A 26,864-nucleotide genomic window follows, 5' to 3' on the forward strand; every position below is an offset into this window, starting at 1 on the left:
CCAGGTGCTCTATCCGCTATACAACATTTAAATGAATATTTGTAAAAAAACTGTGGAAATTTTAGTACTATCTCTCCCCTTCTTGCCACCATGGTAATATCACTCTGGAAGAAGAAAGGGGCTCCATAGGGTTGAGGAACATTTGGTATTTTTATCTGTTTCATGAATTGCCATAAAGAGTCACTCACTGGCCAATCTGATGGTCATGATCCTCTCTATACTTAGCTAGAGTCTTCCTTGAACATGCAGTCTTTCTCTGGGCCCGTATTTGAAACCTTTTTAACTTGTAAGAACCTACCAGAGCTTAAGATCACTGGATTTCAGGATCAAAGAGTTAGACCTGTAAGAGAACTTGGAGATCACTAGTTCATCCTTCTCATTTAATCACTGATGAAAGTGAGGTTCAGAGAGGGTTAGTGACTTGTTTAATGTCACACAAGTAGTAAAAGAAAGAGCCAGGATTTAAACCCAGGTCTTCTTGCATGTAAATCCACTTACTTGGCCTTTAAGAACCTAGTATTATCTTACAATTTAATGAGGCATTGAAATAGAATGAGAAAAATTTAAATAACTACACAAGTGGTTTAAACAAACCACTGATTTAAAAAAAAAGGAAATGGAAAAAGTGAAGCTTTCAACCAGAAAAAAACTGGATTTATCTTTCTCCTATTTTTTTCTTCTACTTTTCTGATGACCACAAGGAAAAAGCATGGCTTCATCAAGAATAAGCCATGCCAAATTAACTCTATTTCCATTTTATTCATACTGCAGATCAGAGAAATACTGCAACTATGTACTTAGATTTTAGCAACACATTTGACAAATTTATCCTTGTGAAAAGATGGAGAAATGTGGGCTAGACCATAGTAAAATTAGTTAGTTGAATGGCTAGACTCAAAGAGTAGTTAGGAAAGATTTTATGACAACTTGGAAGAAAGTCTCTAGACTATGTGAAATTTTTATCATTGACTTGGATAAAGGGATAGATGGAATGATTATCAAATTTTCAGATGACATAAAGCTAAAAGGAGATAGTCAACTATAGTAGAATGTAAACTTCTGAGCGCAAAGACTGTTAGTTTTTATTTGTGTTCCCGACACATATTAGCCCCTAATGAATATTTCTTGAATTATTACTACGTCTTAGAGAATTTTAATCAATGTAAAAGAATCTTTATGAGGCTAGAACCCAGAAACTGACTTGAGCAGCAAATACTTAATCTCCTTGACAAGCAGAGAGGTACAGTAGGCAAGTCAATGTTAGTTTAGAATACAATCTTATTTATAAAATTTTATAGAGAACGGTGGAAGATTAAGTCACAGTGCTTCACAAAAAAAAAGTGGGGGGAGAAATGAACCTGCAAAAAGATTACTATGAACTTTAGCTAAGTCAAATCATTCTTAGAATATTTATAGATGAAACTGGGAATAAACAACAAAAAGATGTGAAATGGAATAGATCTGCCAGCATTTCTTTAGCAATCTGATCTCATCATCAACAACCACTGAACTACTACATTTGTATTCTAACACTTCAATATGTAGTGTGCTATATGAGAAAGTAGAATTGCACTGAAGAAAATATAGTTGGTATATGTACACAGGAAATCATATTTGAGGTGACATAATTTTAAAGACACTTGGGGATCAAATTTCAATATCTCAAAGAGAAGCTGATACCAAAAGAATGGAAAAATCATGGTGGCATTATTGCTTAAAAAAAAGTTTACTGAAAAGATATCAGTTATTTCAAAGGCCTCATGATGAAAAATGTTACCTACTTCCATAAAGATAACTGATTAACTCTGAGTACAGATTGAAGCATATTTTTTTCACTTTCTTTATTTTTCTTGCTTTTATTTTATTTTGTTTGCAACATGGCTAATATGGAAATGTTTTATGTGACTTCACATGTATAATTGATATCATATTGCTTGCCTTCTGAATAAGTATGGGAGGTATAGGAACTCAAATTTGGAGAATTTGGAGACTCAAAATTTTTTAAAATGAATGTCAAAAATAAACAAATTTTTAAAAAAGAAAAGATATCAGTTACTACTGACACATACCATTAGTTTCTGTAAAATCTTTATTAGGACTGTGGACATTAAAGGGAGACATGAGGAAGGAATAGTTAGGTTTTAGAAAACCTCTATTTTATGTTTTTCAGTTAGCAAGCACTTATTTTCTCTTCCTTCTACCTCCTCTTGTCCCAAAAGAAAAATAAAGCCCTTATAACGAATATACATTATTAAGCAAAACAAATTCTCACATTGGCTATGCCCACAAATGTATATCTCATTTTATATCTCAAATCCTTTACCTCTCTGTCAGAAGGTGTCTGCCATGTTTCCTTATTGGTCCTCTGTAATCATGATTGGTCACTGCATTGATCAGAATTCCAAAGTCTTTCAAAATTACTTTTATACAATAACAATTGCCTAGTTGACAGGAACCCCCTTAGCTTCCAGTTCCTTGTCATAACAAAAAGAGATGCTATAAATATTTTTTCAATATGAATTATTTTCCTTTTTCTTTAATCTCTTTGGGAGTATAGACCTAATAGTGAGATTGCTGGGTAAAGGGGTATGTATAGATTAATGATTTTGGGGGCATGGTTCCAATTGCTGGTCATAATAGTTGTGGTTGTTGATACATTAGATTTCTTCCTTTGAAAATTACCTGTTCACATAAGAGACAAGATTTTACCTATGATTTTATATCGTAGACAATATTTCTTGCAGTCACATAACTGATGGAGGAATGTAAAGACCTAACTACGTCTACTGCTTATTGTAGTCAAAAATATTTGACTCAGTAGAGAAAAAATGGAGTCTTAAAGGTTTTCTTCAAACAAAATGTCTCCTACACAGAGGTTAAGATCCTACTTAATTCTATAACAGCTGCAACCTTGGAGATGTTTGTTCTACAATCCACTGAAGTATCACCTAAAAGTGAGGTTGTTCCCCAGGGTCATGGAGGATGTCCTATACAAAGTTCATTTAGAAGAATTCTTACTGATGAGTTTCTCCTTTTGCTTGTGGTTTGGTATGACATTGTGTTAATTATATAGAGGCCTGGAATTATATAGGACCTTCTCAATGATGCCCATGGTCAATCAGTCTTTTATCCATAATGGAAAAAAAAGTAGGTGAAGAATATATTTTGCTCATTGAGTTAGTCATTCTCTCTCTCCCTCCATATACATATGCATATATTATACATATATTTGTATACATATGATGTAAAAGCTATATCTTAGATAGACATTGGAGATGAATTTGTTCAAGAACTAGTTCAAGGTGGAAGAAGAATTGAATAGATGTAGGAAGTCAGGCTAGATTAAAAAAACTGAGAGGCTTTCAGTGCTCTTAAGCTACTCATGGACACAAAAGTTAATCTCTGACATCACTCTTCTCCCAGTGATATTATTTATGATTGCTAATCACTTATAGTGGGCATGTTGGTACACAGCCTAGGTTATGAGCACTTGCAGGGTCATAGAGCATCCTTGTAGGTGAACATCAGCAGGGGTGGTTGATTCGAAAAGAGAATGCTGACAGGGGAAAAGCAATAGCAGTATGTTACAAGGTGGCTTGTCTAACTCTCTCCAGCTGTTTGTCTTTGGAGGCATTTTGATAGCAGGCAGTGCTATCTTCTTTTGGAGAAACTTAAAGACTTTGGTCTGGTATCAAAGAGACTGATTGATACACACAGAAGGGTTTTTGTACTCCCTTCTGCTTTGGCAGGGAAGGAATGGGCAGGGCTGGGGATGAGTAATTGAAGTGGGCACTGAATCAAGGAGGGTCACTGGTGGGCACTTTGATATGAATTTTCTTGTGCTTTCTTTTACTACATTGATTAAACATCTTCTAAAGCAGGGGTTCTTAATCTGGGGTACCTGAACTTAAATTTTTTTGATAAATGCATTTCAATAAAATTGGTTTCCTTTGTAATCCTATATTTTTTATTTTACATGTTTAAAAATACTGAGAAGGGGTCCATCGGCTTTACTGAATTGCCAAAAGGGTTCATAACACAAGAAAGATTAAGAACCCCTGTTACAAAGTAACAGGGTAAAAAAAACCAAATTGATTCCATGAAATATACCTCAAAGGCACAGAAGAGGAGTTTACAAAGTAGGAAAGGAATAGGGTTGTGAGTAGATACATCTAGATACAGATGACAGAAATGGCACTCCATTTATAGAAGGGGTGGAACTCAACCAGCTTTCCTGAAAGGAAAAGGTAGATTATTCTATAAACCAAAAAAGATCTGATAAAGCCATACCCTGTGATGGGTGATTACCACATATTTAACATTATAACCTCAGAAGAATCAAATCTTAGGTAACACAAAGGATAATAGAAAGACTCATACAGGGTGAGTAGGTTGTAGCATATTACCAATGATAACATGTATTTTTAAAATTGGCATAATGGCAGCATAAGGACATATGATTAGAAAAGGAGACAAGCCACTTATGTAGCAAGAATGAACAGTAACACCTGGATAGCATTGCACTGGTATCTATAAAAATGTTAAAAAATCAAAACAAAACAAAAGAAGGCTGTCACGTCATTAGGTAGGACCAGCACAGAGACAGCATTTATAGAAAGGCATGGACAAAAGAACTGACAGTATTATTTCTACAAGTAAAGAGCATAAGGAGAATTTTGCAGTGAACTATATAGAGTGTGGGTGCTATGTTTGTATTTTGGTATGAACAAGTGATTTATCTATGCTCAAAATGTAGACTGGCTTCTCTCTTAGAAGAGAAGGGATAGGGGCTTAAGAAATTACTGTCTATTCTTCAGGTTGCCAGGGAGACAATGGATTGTTCCTTAAAAATTTGTGAAGGGCTTCAAAATGAAAACAGAAAAAAAAACCAGGATCTGAAGAGGGTGATGAGGTTGGGGGTTGGAAAAATGAAATACAGAAGAGAAAGGGGGAAAGGATGACTGAATAGCTGTAGCTAAGGAATAAATATGAGATTCTTTCTAATGAAGGAGCTTGACCTCTGAAGAATGATGACATGAAGCCATAGGTGTTGTCAAGTGAGAGACCACATAGTAAGCATCAGAGGAAGAGATGAGTTGAGATAGGTGATGACTGCCTGCTGAGGAATAATGAGGATCTGATAATAACAACTGGGAATGTTACGGATAAGTACCTCACTCCTCTTGTCAAATCAGATGACAAATTTCCTGTGACTCATGAAGGTACAAATGGTACTGTCACGAGGAATCTAGAAAATATTATTCAAATCTTGGGCAATAAGCTGAAGATCAAAGGGGAACAGTTATTTTCTGTGATTGTTATACTGTATTTGATATATTTTAGTTTGATGCAACACATGCTTTGCAACAAATGCTCAAACAGGCTTCTTTAGGAAGTATACCCTCTGAATAATAGTTTATCAGTTATTAACAGAAAGGGGGGATGTGCATAGTGTTACTAACATGGCTGGATGTTACTGCATTTGGCTAGGATTTTGTTGTCTTTTCATGCTGACTTCATTTACATGTCTATAGCAGTTGGACATTCTTTTGGTTGTGCTTTCTTGGCTCTGTATTACTATATACAAGTCTGGCACAGGAGCTGTTTCCATCACTTCTGTTTTAAGACAAAAACTTCAGGAGAGAAAGGAAGTCTTGGGAAATGAAAAGCAGATTAAGAAGATAATGTCTGTGAACGAGATTTCGATTTTCTCAATTTTGGCTTAAAATACAGGAATAACAGGCTCCAAAATGAAAAATCAACTAACAAGAGCAGACAAGACTGCATTTGCCTAGAGTCTCAAAAATCAAATCCAAAGAGCTTTAGATTAAGATGAAGGGGGATGGGGAAAACTGCCTTATGTATATCCACTAAGCATAAGTAGAATACAGGTAGAAAAAATAACAGTAAGGGGCAGCTAGGTGGTGCAGTGCATAGAGCACTGGCCCTGGAGTCAGGAGGACCTGGGTTCAAATCTGGCCTCAGACACTTGACACTTACTAGCTGTGTGATGCTGGGCAAGTCACTTAACCCCATTGCCTAGCCCCCCCCCCAAATAGCAGTAGAGGTACCCAGAAAATCCTAAGAGACAAAATCCAAGAAAGTAGCAATAAAACTCATGACCTCAGATGTCTTTGTACAAATGTACAAAACACAGGAAACAAATAAAGTGAACTAAAGATTATAATACAAGGAGTCAAATTTGATCCTATAGATAGCACTGAGATTTTCTGAGATGAGATACAGATTTGGAATATGCCTTTGGAATGATATACTCTTTTTAAAAGGAACTGTATAGATAAAAGAAGGTTGAGGGGAACTAGTACCATACATTATAATGGATAGAGTGCTGGACTTACAGTCAGGAAGGCCTGAGTTCAAATCTACCCTTAGACACATCATTTTTGTGACTCTGGGCAAGTCACTTGACCTCTCTCAGCCTCAGTTTCCCCACCTGTGAAATGATAATAATAATATCACTTACCTCCCAGGGTTGTTGTGAGGATAAAATGAGATAATATTTGTAAAGCATTGTGCAAACCTTAAAGTGTTATATAAATGCCAATTGTGATGATGATGATTAATGCATGAAATCAAAGAAAGAAGAAAAGGACCCTATATTACAAATATATATATATATATATATATATATATATATACATATACATATATATATATATAGCAACTCTTTTTTGTGGTAGCAAAGAAGTAGAAATAGAGAGGGTGTCCATCAATCAGGGAATGGCTCAACAAATTATTGTACATGAACATAATATAACTTAATATTATTGTGCTACCAGAAATTATGAAAGGGATAGTTTCAGAGGAAAACCTTGTATGAACTGATGCAGAATGAAATGAGAACCAGGAGAACAAAACTTATATAATAACAATAGCATTACAAAGAAAAAAAACTTAGGAAGGCTTAAGAACTATGATCATTACAATGACCAGCTATGATGCCAGAGAACTCATATAAAATATTTACCTTTTGACAGAGAAGTGAAGTACTTAGGGTACAGTTACCTCTATCTCTGTCTCCATTTGGACATGGCCAATTTGGGAATTAGTTTTGCTTGACTATGCATATTTGTTACAAGGCTTTTGTTTTTCTTTTCTTTTCCTCTCCAATGGGTGAAGGGAAGTAGAAGGGAAAGAAAATAGATTTTTAGAAATTGAAAAAATTAAAATTTAAAAATCCAAAAGAAGTTATACCCTTTGAAGAAATTCAGAAGTCACTGGGGCAGGGTGGGGGGGGGGCAGGTTAAAAAAAAAAGCTTTTGACTTAAGATTAACACTGGCAGAAACAGAAGCAGTGTTGTCCTTAGAGCATTCTATAGGTCAACTGTACAGAAAGAGAAAATAGATGAGTTCAGACACAAATCAAAGCCATGCAATATATATACAGATAGATAGACAGACAGATAGATAGATAGATAGACAGACAGATAGATAGATAGATAGATAGATAGACAGATAGATATATGAGTAATAGGACACTTCCATTATCTATCTGCTGGAGCAGTCTCTTTACCCAAAGCAAGGCAGCTAATAATTTCTTTATTTGCCTAAATGATAATTTCTTCCTTCAAAAGGTAGAGAAGTTAACAAGGAGAACTTTTATTAGGGATTTTATTCTTACCAACAAGGAGAAATTGGTTGTTGGGGAGGAAATGAATGATGGGAACCTTGTGAAGACATGATCATTCCAATTATAATTTGTGATAGAGGAAAGGAAGATAGATATAGTCAGAATGCATCCTAGATTTCAGGAGGATAGATTTCAAAGAGTTCAGAGAATGGATGGTTAGGCCTACAATTTTATAGAGGAAATCAGCACTGGAAGACTCAGAAACTCTCAAAAAATGATAGGTATAGAGGAAATGATGATGAAGGGAAGTGTTAAGGGAAATTTTTCTGAAGAGGTTGATACAAATCACTCACCAACTTAAATTTTAAAAAGACATCTGTGGAAGATTTTATATTCTCTATTATCTTTCAATCAATTATGAGATAGTAAAGATGTAGTAAGTTGTTTAATACCCTTTGTGAAAGCCTACTTGTTCTCTAGTATAACCCTCATTAACATGAGTACAGATGATCTTCATACAGATTTTGAATAGACTGGAGAATGGACATATGGACTGGTTTTTGATGTCACTTTTTTGGTATTGATAAGGTTTGAGATTTTCTCCCCATGTCTTTGATGTCTTCCTCTCCTTTAGATATTTTGTAAATTGATCCTTCAATACTCTCACAAATGTATTACCATGGGCACAGAGCTAAGATCCCACTGTTTTTACTACATATTAATTATGGAAAAAGTAATCCACTGAGTAGCACAAAATACCATCTTATAGGCCCTTTTCCAATAAGTTGTCTCCCATCCATATATTCACATCATTCAGGATTCTTTGGAAGACATAGCAACAGAAATAATCTTGTTCAATGATCCCCTGAAAATAAATATCAGGTGACACATAAATTGGGGGAGATACATGCTCAACAAAAATATTCATCATTTAGATGGTGGGGATCTAGCACAAAGGAATAATTTCCCCTGTATAGTAAAGTCCTTTAGAAGCCCTTGTTTTCATTCGATGTTGTATTGATTCCATCAAGACCTAAGACACTGCAGAGCCTCCTGGAAGACATCTATAATCACTCAAAGGAGTTTGGCCTGTCAAAGACCAAATGGTAAAGGATATTTATTGCCCGTATTTCACTATGCATAGGAGTGGAATCCTCTAGAGTACGTCCAAACTCTAAAGTATGTATACCTGGGACAGACAATATAGATAGACAGTGAGTTGGGCCCAGACTTGAAAAGGAGGAGGAGAGCACTTTGCAAACCACTTGGCTTTCAGTAAATTGCTTTCATGAAAGATTGCTTTCAGGAAATTACAAAGCACTTATACATGATCCCAAGCTTCCAAGAACAGCAAAGGGCTATTTTTTTCAATATCAGTTGGTATTGCTATATGACATCAAAACCTGAGAAAACTAAAGATGAACATCACACAAAGAACAAGAAAGGGCTGAATAGTAAGTATGAGGACGCTGTAACATACAACCAATTAAGAAGTCAAAAATAAAAAAACAGGAGTGAAAGATATATGTCACTTAACTCCAATTGCTTCCAAGCTGCCAGACCTTGCCCCCCACTTCCCCCAAAAAAGAAAAAGAAAATGTCTCCAAAACATCTACAAGCAATGCCTCAAGGAAAAACACTGTATGGCCACAAATTGAACCAGAAATCCTTGAATAGATAAAATGAGAGTTTTTAAAAAAGTTTTAAAAAGTTTAAAATATTCTTTGTCAATGAAATGAGGGTGCTAGAAGAAAAAACTGGAAAATAAGTTAGAGTTATGAAAGAAAAAACTGGAAAGGGAATTAATAGTTTAACACAAGGGGCATAAAACCTTATACAAGCCACAAACTCCCCCAAAATTGGAATGGATCAAATAGAAGCCAATGACTCCATGGGACAATAAGAAATATTAAAATAAAGTCAAAAGGCTAAGAAAAAAAAGAGAAGAAAATATATGGTATCTCATAGTAAAAACAACTGACCTGAAAAAACAGATTGAAGAGAAAAAAGTGTTAAGAATCTTTGGCTTATCTGAATTCCATAACCAAAACAAGAGACTAGATGTCACATTTTAAGAAATCTTAAAAGAAAACTGCCCAGATCTCTTAGAACTGGAGGGTAAAGTGAAAATAGGAAGAATCCACCAATCACCATCTGAAAGAAACCCCAAAATAAAAACTTCTAGGAACCTTATGGCCAAATTTCAGAGATTTCAAATTAAAGAAAAAATACTGCAGACAGTCAGAAAGAAAAAATTCAAGCACCAAGGAACTACAATCAGGATCATCCATGATTTAGCAGACACTACTATAAAACAGTAGAGAGTTTGGAATATGATATTCCAGAAGGCAAAGGCAAAGTCTCTAAAACATTTGGTGGAGCCCCTGTGGTGAATTTTTGGAAAGACAAGGACAAAAGTAGCATGGGGATAGGCAGGCATGGAAGAGTTGCTATCTGCATCACTGGATCACTCCCAAATTGATGTGATTTGAATAAGTATTTACAGAAAACAGAATCAAAGGGATATTAATGGAGGATGGGTAAAAATACAGCCACATTTCTGTAAAAACTCATAATGAAATTTTTAAAAATGTAGAGTTGTTTAACTTTTATTTTGCCATTTTCTCTACCAAGGAGAATGACCTTTGGACTAGAAAGGACAATACATAGCTGGCTAATCAAAAATTGATACACCAAATAGAGATATAACAATAGTAAGCAAGCTTCTTTATATTCCTTATGAATTCAATTCAGCTGGCCCAGATAACTACAACCTAAGGTTGTGAAAGAAGTGGTAGATGTGATTTCTGAGGTGCTGTCAGTGATTCCTGGAAGACTGTGGAGAATGAGAGAGTCACTGCAGGACTGGAGAAGTTAATGAAAGGAGAATTTAAGGGAGAGTCACCTAGAGAGAGTGGTACAGGTACATGGGGAAATCATTGACCAGCTTAAGACTTTAAAAAGACATGTACAGGAGACAGAAGATCTGGATTCAAGTCCTTTCTCTGACATATACTAGCTATACGATTGTAGTTAAATTATTTAACTTCTCAGTTAACTCAGAAAACTCTATACTTAGAGGATAGCTATTGATATGCTTTGCTGGAATGAATTTCTGCTGACGAAATTACAGGTCTGAACATAGGGTGAGGTGGGGTGTGATATTAGAACCAGCGTCATACCAGGGATGGAGCTGAGGGAATGAATGGATTTTTTGAAAATTTATTAAGTTCTTACTATGGGCTGGGCACTATGCTAAGTGTTCCAGGTACAAGTGAGACCAGCTCTTAGCTCAAGAAACTTATATTCTAGTCAAGGAGTACAGAACTTAAAGGGGAGAGTTGGAAAGGAAGGAAAGATAAGGTATCCAAGGAATGGCTGGGTTTAGAAATGGCCAAGAAGTGGAAGTCTCCTCCCAGACCCAAGTTCTTCTTTAGCTGTTGTCATTCAGCAATGGTACCAGGTTCTGCTCTAATATATATCACATCCAGGGTGAAGTACATAAAATAAAAATAATAACAACAGCTCACAATTACAGGGCACTTACTATGTATCAGGCACTGTGCTAAACACTATAATTATTACCTCATTTGATCCTCATGCTAACCTGGGAAGTGGGTGTTATTATTGACCATGTCTTACAGATGAGGAAACCAAGGCAAACAAAGGTTAAGTGACTTGCCCAGGGTCACACAGCTAGTAAATGTGTGAGGCCAGATTTGAACTCCAGCCTTTCTGACACTAGGTCAAGCGCCGTATACATTGCATCATTATTGTAAATTGCTTTTTTGCAGCTCAGAGCACAGGGAGGAGAAGGACCTGTGTTAGGGAAATCTAGGAATAGTAGAAGGGCCCCTTCCATACCCAAGAGGTTCATCTAGATCTCTGCTCTGTAGGCTATTCCAATAACTGACAGACACAGATGTTGACCTGCCTGAGTTAACCTGCTGGTGTTGATGACTTCCCTTCATCCTCCTTGATACACCCCTGGGAACACCACCCCCATAAGCAGAAGCAGAACTCAGCCTACATGGGTTGGACTTCATGGTACTGAACTCTTCTGATGCAAGAAGGCTGATACTTTGTTTGGGTTGTGATTTATGCCGGCATGCTCATATTCACAAGATCATTAATTCAACCAAATATTTAAGTAAACAAAAGAACTGAAGAATAAAACTGCAAATGATATTTAGAAGTATTGGTGAAATAAAAATGTTTGGGAAAAGACAAAAAAAACCAGGTACATTATATACAATAAACATGTTCAAAATGTTGTTGGTTTGTAAATTATCTGGAACAAGCAATAATTTTGATGTTTTAATTTTGTGACAGCAATGGTCATTTGACTGACACAAGGCTGACTCAGAGTATTTGACCCAGACCAGATGAAACAGGACTGAATTACTTTCCCCACCTTTAGTTCTTTGCCAGTACCATTTGTTTCATCGTTCTCTTTTGGTGTGTTTTTCAAATTCTGTGATATTTAAGAATGAATATTATGCCAAGGAAAAAAGCCAAAGGTGGAGCTCTTAAAAAGCACACTTCAATGACCACTAGAGATACTGAAGTAGCTGTTAGTACAGTACAGTCAAGTATTTCAAGAATCATTCAAGCCTTCAATGAAACAGGATCAGTAAAACCAAAAAGCAAGGGAAAATATGTTTAAAAAATTAATTGTGCTTAAAACCAAATTTTTAAAAAACACACAAAAAGCTGACAAACTATTGCTGCAAAACAGTCTAATTTAATCTTCAGAAAATAAACAAAGACCTTCAGAGGGACCAGCAGCTGGAAGAGTTGTTAACTGATTCCTCTGTGGTGAGATGTAAGCTTCCTGAAGTTGAAAAAACTTCAAGGAGAACAGTAAATAAACAAACAAACAAACAAACAAAAAACCCCAACCCAACTATTAACCATTACTATGAAGAAAAAAATTTTGTCATAGGCAAGACAATAGAAAGACTGGAATACCAAAGACTGGAAAAAAATAACTTTCACTGATAAAACTTGTTTTTTTAATTTAAGCTGACCAAAACCATTGTTTAGAAGACGTCTAGGTGAACCTGTAAGATCTGGGTATCTTCATAAGACTATAAAGGAATCACCCCCAAAGATGTTTGGGGGAATTTTTTTCCACTTCCGGAAGACCTGGAAATCTTACCTTTATTGAAGGAACAATGAACAAATGTATGTTGAGAAGCAGAATTGTTATGGAATTACATAAATTCCCAAATAGAGATGTACTACTACAACATAATATTCCACCATACCACACATTGTAAAAGATTAGGAAATTTATCTGAGAAATGGGAGTAAACATGCTTAAGTGGAACTCTCCTGATTTAAAGCCAATTGAAAACCTTTGGTCTAGGGGGCAGCTAGGTGGCGCAGTGGATAGGGTAGTGGCCCTGAAGTCAGTAGGATGTGAGTTCAAATGTGGCCTCAGACCAAACACTCGATACTTACTAGCTACGTGACCCCCGGCAAGTCACTTAACCCCAATCAATTGCCTAAGAAAGAAAGAAAGAAAGAAAGAAAGAAAACCTATGGTCTATATAATCAATGATAAACTTCGAAAAATGGATAGTTCATTAAAAGGTATACTTAACATTCAGTATTATAAAAATGTGGTTTCATGAGGAAGAATTAAAGAATGTATATCACAATGTTCTGAACTCAGTGTCAAGTCATGTAGAAAAAACAAGTGATCACAAAAAGTTTTTTAAATATAAAAAGTTGTAAGATTTATAGTGCTGGGGCAGCTAGGTGGTGCAGTGGATAGAACACTGGCCCTGAAGTCAGGAGGACCTGAGTTCAAATCTGGCCTCAGACCAAACACTTGACACTTACTAGCTGTGTGACCCTGGGCAAGTCACTTAACCCCAACTGCCTAAATGTAAAAAAAAAAAAGATTTATAGTGCCAATAAATTTAATTATTTTTCTTTGTCAAAATTAATTATCATACCACTATAATATAAGTAGAAACAGGTAATCCTAGCAAAGTATATAGGCCAAGGAGATGCAAAAGCAATATGTAATAAAAAATTTGGAATGTAAGTAGGCTGGGCTACTGGGAAGTTAGTAAAAGAGTATTCTGTAAAGGAAATTCAATCAGATTAAATTCAAGAAGCATTTAAATGCTTAATGTGTGTGAAGCATTTATGCTCAATGCTGAGGACATGAATATAAAAAGAAAATAGTCATGATCTCAAGGAATTTAATGCTATGGGAAAGGGTAATAAATTAGATCTTTCCCTCCTCCACTAAAGAGTCATGAGATTTACATGTTAAATGCAGTAGAACAAAATCCTTTTAGAATAGCAACAGTTGAATGGAAAGGCACAAAATTCAGACCATTAATGACAACATTTTAACAGAATCACAAGGAACCAAAACTGAAAAAAAAAATGCAGAAAACGTGGGTTTATTATGGAAAGGAATGTATATGTGAAATAAATTACAATACTTTCATAATTTTTTTAGTGCAAATATTTTACTCTTTGAAAATATTTTCATTTTATTATTTGAAAATGTCAAAATACAGTCTTGGAAAAATTTAAGTATAGTTCTACTTAGAGAGAGAGGAATAAATTAGATGCTCTCTTTAAGTGCCTTCAAGACCTATGAATATTCTCTGGGAAAAAAAAATATAGCAACAGAAAATGTGGTTACCAGAACTTTGGTATATTCTTAACCTATTCTAAGCTTAATTATTTTTTAAAAATTTTTTATCATGAACTTGACAAATATCACTTCTGTATTCAGAGAACAACAGCAACCATAAATCTCTATTATGCATAGCTTTAACCAAAAAAGCATATGTTTAATCTAACATAGTAGTACCAACACTACTCTGCCTGTGTGTAGACCCTTCTTTCTGACCTTCCTTCTGCTCTCTTCTGTGTATTTTAAAAATGTTTCCAACTGATGCTCTTTGCCTCTAGTAACACCATCACCACCTCCATTCCCCTACCCAAACTCTGCACTTGCAATATAAAAGTCCTCCCTTTTAACAAATAATTATAATAATGGGTGCAGAAATTTAGAGCAGGAAGAGATGGGAGAGGTTATCAAGTCCACTCTCATCATTTTAGAGATAAAGAAACTGAGGCAGGTTAAGTGATTTGCCCAGGGTCATGCAACTATTGTGAAATAAAAACCAAATTCATACATTGTTTGTGTCTGAAAATGTATGAATAATTTTGCATTTATAGTCTCTCTGACAAGAGGCAGTCATGCTTAATTATTGTTGTTAATATTTTAAAACTGTGAAAAAAATGTTTATCTTAAAAGTAATCTTCCTTTTTTACTTGCCTGTATTTTTTAGCAAGATCATCCCTTTCTTTTTTCTGCTTGGCAAGCACACTGTCCATAATATCCTTAATCTGTAACATCTTCTCACTGTATTGGTCTAGAAACCACAAAAATAAAATGTCAATTCAGGGATTAATAAAATCCAGCTTTAGCTACATCATGAATTCAGGCGAAAGGAGCTGGTATAAGCAGCTCAAGAAAACACAGCTAAAATCCTCAACAGCCTGCAATTGTCCATTAAAGTTTTGAGCCATGAAGGAATAAAAACAAAGACCAGAGCCCAATCTGTTGGTATTGGGCTGGCAGAGGAACATCTATGGAGGAAGGTGACCAAATAACAAAGTTTAAATGTAGAATGTTCCATCTGAAAGTGCATAAATGAGCTACACTTTCTATCACTCTTACACATCCCCCTATTTATTCTGTCTTCAGTGGTCACCTTAATGAGGTGAAGGTGAGCAGCCAAAGGGAAATACAACCTGTTCTCCAGACATCATCTTATAGCATCTCTGTACACTTGGCATATCCACAATCATGATTCTGAGTATCTCTTCAATTACTAATGTGCCCAGGGCTGAGAAGGACCACCCTGGAAAGTTGTCTTTGACAGCTATCAGATTACTGTCCCTACCAACTGTTTAGGCATATCTCTGTATATTTAAATGTGACACCTTTAAGCCATTTCTTTTAGCTTTTAGCCATTAATTTTAAGATACTAAATTTTAGCCAGCATTCATGGCACCTTTAATACTCTCCCCCACTTTCCCATTCAAACTGTTAGACTTGAGAAGTAACTTTATTTTACATTGGCACATAGCGTTCTTCAAACAATTTCTCTCAGAGGCATATGCTATTCCTTAATATTAAAAAAAATATTTTCTAGCACTGACCTTGGATTTCATAACGTTAACCAAAAACGAATTTGTGTTCATAATTACCAGCATCTTTGGGCGTTCTTATTTCAAACAGCAATAGGCTTTCTTGCTTTTCTTCTATATCTTGTAAAATGGTACAGATGGATTCATGCTATCAGATACAAATAATACAAACTGTAATAAGGGGGGAGAGGATGTTTTTCTCTTATATGACAATTGAAAGCAGTCCTATTTAAAAAAAAATACAACTACATAAAAACAAAAAAAGCCTGCAGAATGTTTCGGGTGGTTCTCCTATGTCATCTAAGTATATCTAAGTCCTCCTCACTTTATTTGTTGATATCTACAGATAGTTAAGCTAATTTTGAAGATGTGAAAATAATTTAACGGACTACTTAATCTAAATGCATCAGTTGATCAATAACCTTTTATTAAGGGGCTAGTGAATGCCTGGCACCATTCTAGGCATGGGAGATACCAAGGCAAAAATGAAATATACCTGCCTTCAAGGAGCTCACATTTTATTAAAGAAATGACATGTACATACATACATATACCACATTATATATGTCTATTTGTATATATCAAGGTAATTTGGGGGAAGGCATTAGGAACTGAATGGTTCAGGAAAGGACTTATAGAGAAGGTGAACTATGAGCCCAGCTTCGAAGGGTACTACAGGTTCTGAGAGACCCAGGAAAAGGAGGCATGGGGGTATTGAGGTTTAGAGATTTAGGGGTGCTGGGACCCCAAAATCACAAGTGGGTCCTGCCCAAATGAATTCGACCCAAACCTTCTTTCAGCCAAAGATAAGATTTATTAGAACATCTGCCATATTGGCCTTAATTGGCCATATTGACTCTCAAGGAATCTGAACATTACTGAGCTATTAGCTATATTATAAGAATCTGAGCATTGGCTAGATTTTGATAATCTGAGCACTTTAATGAAGACAAGGTGGACCTTATGTACAGAAAGACTGTGGGAGAGAGCTAAGCGTGGCCAAGTAGTTTGGGGTGACTGGAGTAGGGGTCTAAGGAAGATCTGGATGGGAGTGGCTAGTAAGCTGGGGTAAACAGAATGCCTGGGACTTAAGGGAGAATGGAGTCTAGATAGGAGTAAGGGTAGGAAGTGGCCCAGTGTCATCTGGAGGTAGATTGGGCATATGTGATAACAAAAGGCCAGTTGGCCATTTGGGAAAGTCCAGGGTTTTTCCTTTTTGGGGTTCAGATCCCATCCTTATCAGGGGCACAGTTAGTACAAAGGCAAGGAGTCAGGCTATAGAGTGGTATGTAGGAAGAACAGCAAGCAGACAGGTTTGGCTGGACCACAGAGGACACAAAGTAGAATTTGGCATAATAAATCTGGAAAGGTAGATTGAACCAGGTGGTGAATGCCTTTAAATGACAAACTGAGGAGACTGTACTTGATATCTGAAGCACTAGGGAGCCACTGGAGCTGACTGAGCAGAGAAATAATGGGGTCAGAACTGTGCATGCATTCCTGAAAAGTAATATGTAAAGAAAAAAAGTGTAAAGACTAAATTGTGCCCCCTCCCTGCCATGATTTAAATAATTTAATAATTTTGGAGATGTGTTTTCAGAACAACAACAAAACCCGACCCCAATATAATAAAAATCTTATTGACAATGTGAATGTCCACATTAAGGATCATTCTGCTCTTATCAATGAATAAATTTTAAAAATTTAATTCTCTCATATAACCTTAATAGAAAAGTTAATTAAAAGATGCTTACTAAAAGTACACACATGCTAAACCACACATGCTAAACCACACATGACAGATTATTGCCATTAGCTGGGAGTTGGCTGTTTGTCACTTACTGGAGTTTGGCAACACTGAGTCACTAATTTGGATTCGGCAACAAAGATAGTCTTAAAATGTAGAGATTACATGGGTGGGGGTGGGGTGTGGCAAAAGTATAGGGGGACTGGGGTCTCTTCCAAGCTTTCCCTAATAGCCCCTTAGCATGGGTTCTAGTCCTGATTCTATAGCTGTGTGATCTTGGGCACTTTCCCACTCTTTTTGTCTTTGATAAGGTTATTAGGATTATGATCAGGGGCCTCCAAAACACAATTATAACCCATATATACAAATACAAAAGCTAAAAAGGGCCCATTTTTTGTATGAAGTTATTACTGTGGTAGCAGAATGTGGTGCAGCTAAAAATCTGAGTAAGGAGAGATCTAGGTTCCCTACCATCAACACCATCATGTAGACTTGTAACAAATCAGAATTGTTCCATGAATCTTTTAGTCAGTTCACTTCTCCTGCTAGATAGTGATATTCTGAGCACATGGACATTTGGACTCCTGGGGTCACAGGAAAGTTGGAGAGGGCAACGAGAGAACTTCTCTAGTTGTCTAGGACTATATGTCCCTGAACCCATTTCCTCATCTATGAAATGAGGAGGCTGGACTATATATAACTTCTAAGCCTCCTTCTTTCTCTATTATTCTGTTTCTAGGATCACAGCGAAATTAGTGAATTGCCAATTGAATGACATAAAAGGTTTATGAAAGTCTAAGTCTTGAAAGACTAAGATGCAGAAAGGCAATGTAGTATTGATGGAAAGCTTTCCAAATATGGAGTAAGAAGGTTTGAGTTTGAATTCCAGCCCTGCCACTTACTGTTGGTGTGGCCTTGGGTAGGTTACTTAAACTCTTTGTGCCTCAGTTCATCTGTAAAATGAATGTGGTGGCTAGGGAGACTCTATGACCTTTAAGATTTCTTCTGCTTCTAAATCTAAGATCCTGTGAAAGGGAAATTTTAATTAAGTGAAGAGACAATAAGCAGCATTAAATAATGGGCAATCTAGGGGGGTCCACAAGAATATTGGGCCAAAGAGGAAAGGGCTTATTTTCTGTTTACAATGATTCCTATTTTCCTTTACCCTTCTAAAACACTTCCTTGGTAATGGGAGTTAGTTGTCATTCTTTAGGTTTAGACAACAAAAATAAGGGTATCCAATATAGCTTTTTGTCTGTTGCCCTCAAATGATTGCATAGAGAAATTTAGTGCACAGATAGAGAAAAGGCAACTAGGGAAGTTCTTCTGTTGCATTCCCCAACTTTCCTGTGACCCCTAGAGTCCAAATGTCTATGTGCTCAAAATTATCACTCACTACCTACTAGATTGGGCAGCTAGGTGGCACAGTGGATAGACTGCTGGGCCTGGAGTCCGGAAGACTCATTTTCCTGAGTGCAAACCCTGTTTGCCTCAGTTTCCTCATCTGTCAAATGAGCTAGAGAAGGAAATGGCAAACCACTCCAGTATCTCTGCCAAAAACAAAACAAAATTTAAATGGGATAACGAAGAGTTGGACACAACTGAAACAACTGAATAACCCCACCTAGTAGCACCAAAAGATTCACTGAACAATTCTGATTCATTACAAGTTGACATGGTGGAGTTGGTGGTAGGGAACCTAGGTCTCTTCTCCCAAAAATTTTCAGCAGGACCACATTATGCTACCACAGGCACAACATCATACAAAAAATGAATTCTTTTTAGCTTTTGTATACATGGGTTACAATTATGTTTTGGAAACCCCTGGACCTAATGCTAACGACTGTGTGGGATGCCACTCAAATTAAAAAAACACAGAGGTATCCAAGGAGAAACAGAAAGTTAATTTATTATTATTATTTCAAATCTTGAGATTTGGGTGTCCCTCCACCAGAATGCTCTGATGAGGGGGAGACAGACACAGAAATAAAGAACCAGATTAAATAGCCCTAATGGGCAAATCCCCCCTCCTACCAACTGTCCATTATGCAAAACTCTACCATAGGACAAAGGAAGTAGTATACATCTCTATATTTCTTAGTTTGCTGAGATAATGTCAAAGAAGTAATTAAAAATGTGCAGTCAAGCTAGACATTAGCCAGGTCACCATGACAGAAATATAGCTTACAAAATGCAGAAGCGATGTTTCAGACTTTAACTACTGATATGGCACTAGAAAAAAAAGAACTTACAGAAATCTATACTTAATCCTATCCTACCTCCTGAACTTATTACCAGATTTAGGATAGTCTTTTCCCAAACTTTAGTCTTCACTGGGACATCCCATTCATAACCTTATTAAAGACAGGGGTGAAGAAGAGAAAAGTACCTAATTTTCTAACTTTCCAAACTCTAAAAAGAAAATTGGTATCCTTCATTTCTCTTTCTCGTTTCATTTCATATTCTTATTTTTAAAAATCTCTATATTCTTTTGTATCATTTCTACTTCCTTGAAGGTGTTTGGGAAATTCCTTCCCCTTCTGATGAGATTAGCTGAACCTTTCTGGAAATACTGAGAAAAACAAGCCCCTCCATCCTAGGTAAATGAACTGGTCAATGAGATAATGAGATTCAAATAGGCTGGTCCATTAAATACCTAAACTAACTGGGGGCCCCTCTGCCCTGGGCAAATGAGCTGAACAATGGAATAATGATGTGCTTAGATATGCACAAAACTCTGAGTTACCACCCCCATGCTTACTGGTTACCTCACCTTTCTGTCCCTGATTACCACATCTCCCCATCCGGGGCAGGTTTTCTTCTATAAGAATCCCTAGCTTCTCCTGGCTACGGGGCTGCTTCCCTTAAGGAGGAGCCTGCTTGTTGTCTTATCTGGAATAAATGCCTTTACTTGATTTGGAAACAGCCTGAGCGAATTCTTTCAAGATGACACCACTACACATACACACCCTGCACCTCAACAGCTTGGTGACCTTGTACCTCATCACTTCCACTTCTTCCCTACCCTTGCCATACTCACATATAGACTTGTAGGAAGTAAACAAAGAGAAGCTAGGTGGTGCAGTGAATAGAGCTCTGGTCCTGGAGTCAGGAAGAATTGGGTTCAAATCTGGCCTTAGACACTAGCTGTGTGACCCTAGGTAAGTCACTTAACCCTGTTTGCCTCAGTTTCCTTATCTGGAAAATGAGTTAGAGGAGGAAATGGCAAACCACTCCACAGTATCTTTGCCAAGAAAACCTCAAAAAGGGTCACAAAGGACATAACTAAGAATGACTGAACAACAACAAGTAAACAAAACATTACAAGTCCCAAAGTAAGATGAATTTCTAAATCTAGGGACAAGATCAGGAAAAGGACAAACCATTGATGTAAGGAAGTGCTATCCTGAATAATTACAAGTAATGAAGATCCATGCATGATGGATGGAATTAGTTGTCCCCAGCAAACTTTTTCATAAGCAACAATTTCACAGTATGATCTGGAGACATACTGCTGATGTGATGGAAGCTTCCTCACTATATGTCATCAGGAAGCAGCCAATGTAAAATGCAATCAATGAAAAATAGGCTTGGGAATTATAATATGAATTTTTTTAAGGGCTTTTAACAAGCCAGGCTTAAAAAATTTGGAAGCCGGTACTTGAGGTTTTTAGTGGCTAGAAACATTGTTAAGGGGAAGAAAGCAGGAAGTTTTTTTAAAGGACAAAATGAAATGAAATGTGAATTAAGTGATAGTTGATAATACTGTAACAGAATTTAACTAAGATTACTTAAAATTATAACTAGATGCTGTTATTTCTTTTATTATTGCTCCATAGTACATATTAACTCAAATTTGCTGCACAGAAGGTAATAGTAAGTAGTTAGAGGCTTAAATTGTTTTCTTACTAAAGAAGGCAGCAGAGTATAGTGGAAAGGCCACTGGTGACACATGAATTCAAATCTGACTTCTGACATAAGCTAGTAGTATGACCATAGACGAGCCTCTTAACATCTTTGAGTCTCAGTTGCTTCATCTGTAAAATGAGTATGTTAACACCCTATAGTATTTCCCTTCCAATTATTATGAGGATCAAATGAGATAACATATGTAAAGCACTTTGCAAACCTTAAAACATTGGATCAATTATGTTTTATAAAATATATACAATTATGAAACTTTAGTATGTTGCTCTATCATATCACTGTTATCCATCCCTTGAGAAAGCCTAATTGGTCAGCTTATATGCAAAAATAAGTGCCCTTGTTCAACCTGTGGCAGCTGCCCAAACTACAGGCATCATGCCTAGGTGTGACTAACCAGCTAGAGAGCATTCTTTACAAATTAGGCCCTATTAAGGAATGGAAAACTTCACACCCAGTAACCAGACACCAGGAAAGTAGTGCCTTTGATAAAGAACACAAATATCCAGTCACAAGAAAGATATATCCTTCATTGCAAATTATTAAATTGCTTTCTGGCACTAATCAGTCTCATGGGAATGACAGCAACAGAAGAAAGCTACCTCAATGCCACATCTTCCCTAGGTTGGCTGAGCAAAAAAGTTCTGTGCCTGCAGAGCTGAGAAGCCTGACCCTGAATAGTGCCAGCTTGAAAGAGCTCACCAAGGTCTTTGTGCGCATTTTTGAGATAGGTCCACCTCCTTACCACCAACCTAAATGTTACAATTTGCCTATTTCTATGCTTACATATGTGTGTGTGTGCAGTATAAAATGTCCCATACTCACACACATATTTGCCATTCTTTGAATAAAAACCATTTAAAAAAAAACCTGAAGTCTTACAAAGATAAAGCTTTAACTTTCTCTTTCCTAAGCTGGGTATGCATGTTTCCCTTGACATAAGAACACAGGAAGCCTTTTTCAACCTTCTTAATTCTAGTGTCTTCCCTGTTTTAATTACTTTCTATTTTTCTTGTATATAGTTTGTTTCTACATATTTGTTTGCTTGTCGTCTCCCCCTTTAGATGATGAGCTCCTTGAAGGCAGGGGTTGGTTTTTGCCTCTCTTTGTACCTCAAGTTCTTAGCACAGTCTCTGGCACTTAATAAATGTTTACTGACTAACTGACAATATTATATTGATTTTCATATCTATGACCCATTAGGCCCAGCATTCTGCCTATCATTATGGTACCAAGGCATCCTTTGTGGGTGTTCTTCCTAAAAACAGACCTTAAATTAGAGTGGTTTCTCTCTACCTCCCAAACAGCCTGGTTCCTCTTAATGGAGAATTTACTAATTAAACTGAACTATTGTCTATGTTATTTTCAGCCTATACCACCATCTATTATAATGAGTTGTATAAGTTTGTTACCTGCTGTGTAAAGTAATACAATACTGGTATTTGTCTTCAACTTAATTTTCTCATGCTTCAAAAGGTATATTTTAATCCTAGTATCCTGAGATTTGGGAACAAGTTCATGCTTCCTCTATCAGGCCCTGCCTGATAATCAGGGGGAAAGGGAGCATTGCTACTACAATATACCTATATGTGAAAGGTACAAGTTGTTCTTTCAGTGCTAAGATTACTTGATTATCTGTGGTTTGAGAGTAATCTATTTTTTAAAAGCCTCTGGCCATTATATTAATTAAAAGAAGGTTGGTCATACTCTATAGGACTTCTCGTATCCATGGGAAAATTCTCCTCCATCCATCAGGCCAATGTTTGCCTAACAAAGTGAGCTCATATCTAGTAAGAACATCTGTGTTAGCAATCAATAAATACTTTTGAGAACCTGCTATGCTATTTTAGTATAAGTTCCCCTCATGCAGTCAATTTTGTCACTGTAGATTAATTACAGAACCCAATGATTTCCTGGTTCCTGGGGTCATTTCTTCTTCCAAACTCCCCTATTACTGTCAAAGGGACCACCAACCTCCCAGTCACCCAAGCCTGCAAAGTTGATGTCATTTCTGACTCCTGACTCCCTACAACCCACATATCCAATCTGTTGACAAGTCTTACTTTGACCTTCACTACAATCTCAAATGCTATGTCCTGTTCTCCTCCAGTCACACATCTACCACCTTTGCAGGCTCTCATCACCTCACACCCTCTGGTCAGCCTCCCTGCTTCAAGTGTCTCCCCCATCCCAATTTGTCTTCCATTCAGCTGTCAAGGTGATTTTCCTACATAGCAAATCTGACTACATCACCCCCTGCCCCAATCAGTAAACTCCAGTGGCTAATAATGGAGTTATCTCAGAAATGCCCTATTTGTTATTTGAAACTTTCACAATCTGGCCCTTCCTACCTTTCCAGTCTTCTTACACCTTACCTCCTTGCACATACTTTACCATCTAGCAACACTAGCTTCCTTGTTGCTCCTCTCACTTAGCATTCCATCTCCCAACTAGGTACCTTTTCATTGGCGATCTTCCACGCCAGAAATGTTCTCATTCCTACCTCCACCTAGGTCTTTGGCTTCCTTCAAATTTGGTCTCACTTCAAATCCCCTCTTCTGCAAGAGGGCTTTTCTGTCGTTCCTACCCCACCCCACCCCCCATCTAGTGTCTGCCCTCTGAGATTACTTTCCATCAACTTTGTCTATATCTTGTATGAATTTAGTTGTTTGTATCTTATCTTCCCCATTATAATGTCAGCTTCTTGAGGGTTGAACAAATTCCACAACTAATCATAAAATTCTTATCTTAGCTAAGTCATATTAAGTTTAGACCAGGACATGGTACATTTGCCCTTCTTTATGTTCCTAAGTGCTTAGCAGCTAGGTAGTGCAGTGGGTAGCATGCTGGACCTGGAGTCAGGATGATCTGAGTTCAAATCCAGCCTTAGACACTTAATAACTGTGTGGTGGTTAAGCAATTTAACCTCTGTTTGCCTTTGTTGTGGTCTAGGGGTCTTGGGAACCCCAAAATGCAAGGGCAAAAGGGCAGGGGTCTGCCTCACAGGAATTTGACCACTGAAGCCTCCTTTCAGTCTAAGCAGTTTATTAAAACAGTGGTTGGGGTGGGTGAGATTCTGCGCTATTTGTGACAACAATACAAGTGGGCCAGATTTTAAGAATCTGAACAATGTAATGGGGGCAAGATGTATACATACACCAGGTACCTCAAGCAAACGCCAGAGATCTGGGTTCACAAGCTTTGGGCTCCAGGTCCCAAAGATATGATCGTTTCCTTTTAGGGGTCCAGTGCAAATCCCATTCCCATCACTTCCGCTTCCTCCCTGGAAAGGTGGAGTAATAATAGCACTTACCCTTTAGGACTGTTGTGAGTATCAAACGAGAGAAATTTGTAAGGCACTTTGCAAACCTTGAAACACTATGTAAATGCTTATTGTTATTATTATTATACCTAGCCCTTGTTGACTGACTGACTGGTGGATTAGTGAAGGCTCACCTACGCAGCGGCAGTATAGCAACCAGAAGCATTACAAGAACTCACTGTTGTAATCAGTCATTTGTGGGAGAAAGGGATGAGAGCAGTGGTGGAGAGTCAGAGAAGCCAAGATGAGTGATAGGCACAATAGCATATTAACCACTATTTTGTATTATGTACATTAATGATCCCTTCCAATAAATAGTACATACAATTTAAAGTTAATCATACAATTTCTTCTCGGCATTCTGTTGTTGCATGCTTTAAATGAAATGGAATAATGTCTTTGGCTTTTTCTTATGACTCAGCAAATGCTACCCAAAAGTAATTCTGGCTGGCACAACAGGACTGGCATTTTCTGTCTTGAGGAATATGAAAGATGCAAATTTCACTCACCACAGGAGCTCTTTCTCTTGTCGAATCTTGGTGTGAAAATGAAAGTGGACCAGCATGTTTAGTTTTGCAGCAAGACTCTGGTTTTTGTCTTTTTAACCTTGAAGAAAGTTTTTCTGCTTTCATGAAAAAGAAGAAAATATAATAAGTAGATATAAGAACTCAATTCCTCTTTACCTGCCGTAATGGAAATAGGAATAACACCATTGAACAAAGTCTGCAACTAATCATAACATTTTGATCTTAGTTAAAACAATCATATTAGGCCAGTTTCCTTCAAAGCTTGGCTCAAGCTGATCTATATGAGGCCTTTTCTGATTCCCCCAGGGCTTCCCTGACCTGCCATGCCCCCGCCAAATTATCTTATATTGATTTTGTTTATATTTTATATACACTCACATCTGCTCGTGCTTCTCCCTTACTACAATATAAGCTCCTTGAGGAAGGGGACTTTTTCATTTTTGTCCTAGTGTCCCAGCTACAGTTGCTCCCCTTGGTTCCCTAGTGAAGTTCCTAGTATATGGCAGGCACTTAATACATGCTTGATTATTGACTGACTGATATTGATTCAGATTAATTAGGTAAAGTCTATTCTAAATCAGTGGTCAGTCTATATTGTGCAACATATATAAAGAAATGCAGTTGAATTGCTTTTAAGTACAAATAGAAAGTTATAGCTAGATGCAGCCAGATGGTGCAGTGGATAGAGCTCCAGCCTTGGAGTCAGGAGGATCTGAGTTCAAATCCAGCCTCAGACACTTGACACTAGTTGTGTGACCCGGGGCAAATCACTTAACCCTAAGTGCCTCACCAAAAAGCAAAAAAAAAAAAAAAAAGAAAGAAAGAAAAAGAAAGTAATAGCTAACAACATGTAGTCAGGTCCTCTCGGTTCTATGTAGTTTTATGCACTGTTGTTGTTCATCCTTGGTTTTCAAAGACCAGTGTCATCACCAGCGATGTCCTGACTTGCCCATGAATTGGCTTTAAGTAAGCCAGACTTGCACAAAGTCCTCAGCCTCATTCTCTTTCCCAGGGTCATCAAAGTCCAATGGTAGGATAAAAGTCAGAATGACTGGCAGTGGCCCAGAATGCAGTGGATGACCTTGACATCTTTGATGTCTGACCAAGCTCTAAGCATTTGGCAGCACAGCCACCTTCATGGACATTGGAACAAATTGTTCTCATCTGCCCATTACACCTGGGGGGAAGTCTTTACATGCTTGGGGTAGACATCTCCCTAACTCATCAACAGGTTTGAAACCTGTCAGTTATCTCCAATCTGGTATAGCTGGTTTGTCAAGAGGTTACCGGGGTATGGCTGCTGCACTACATGCTACAGTTTCTTGGAGCCACAGGTGACAGTCGGGTGAAGATGGACAAGAAAGGTAAATGAGCAACCCAGAAAAGGGCTTGACAAGCCCCAGTGAAGGTGCCAGTCCTCCCTGAACACCCCCCACATATATATACAGTATACACATACACACACATGTGCATGTGCACATACACATATACATGTACCATATATATATATACATATATATATACCATAATCTTTTGTCACTAAATTAATAAAGTTTGTTC

At 37.2% G+C, this 26,864-nt stretch overlaps 1 protein-coding gene across 1 annotated transcript in view; it reads right to left on the minus strand.

Moving 5' to 3' along the window:
- Positions 1–26,864, minus strand: part of ANKRD31 (ankyrin repeat domain 31) — a 183,365-nt gene that overhangs the window by 40,509 nt on the left and 115,992 nt on the right. Inside the window, exons 19-21 of the mRNA XM_078153158.1 lie at positions 25,287–25,399; positions 15,845–15,932; positions 14,907–15,003 (exon numbers count right to left, since the gene is read on the minus strand). Of these exons, the coding sequence (XP_078009284.1) occupies positions 14,907–15,003; positions 15,845–15,932; positions 25,287–25,399 (298 nt within the window). The remainder of the gene's footprint in view (positions 1–14,906; positions 15,004–15,844; positions 15,933–25,286; positions 25,400–26,864) is intronic.

This window comes from Phascolarctos cinereus, unplaced genomic scaffold (genome assembly GCF_003287225.1).
Source record: "Phascolarctos cinereus isolate Bilbo 61053 unplaced genomic scaffold, phaCin_HiC Scaffold_4;HRSCAF=312, whole genome shotgun sequence".
Lineage (NCBI taxonomy): Eukaryota > Metazoa > Chordata > Mammalia > Diprotodontia > Phascolarctidae > Phascolarctos > Phascolarctos cinereus.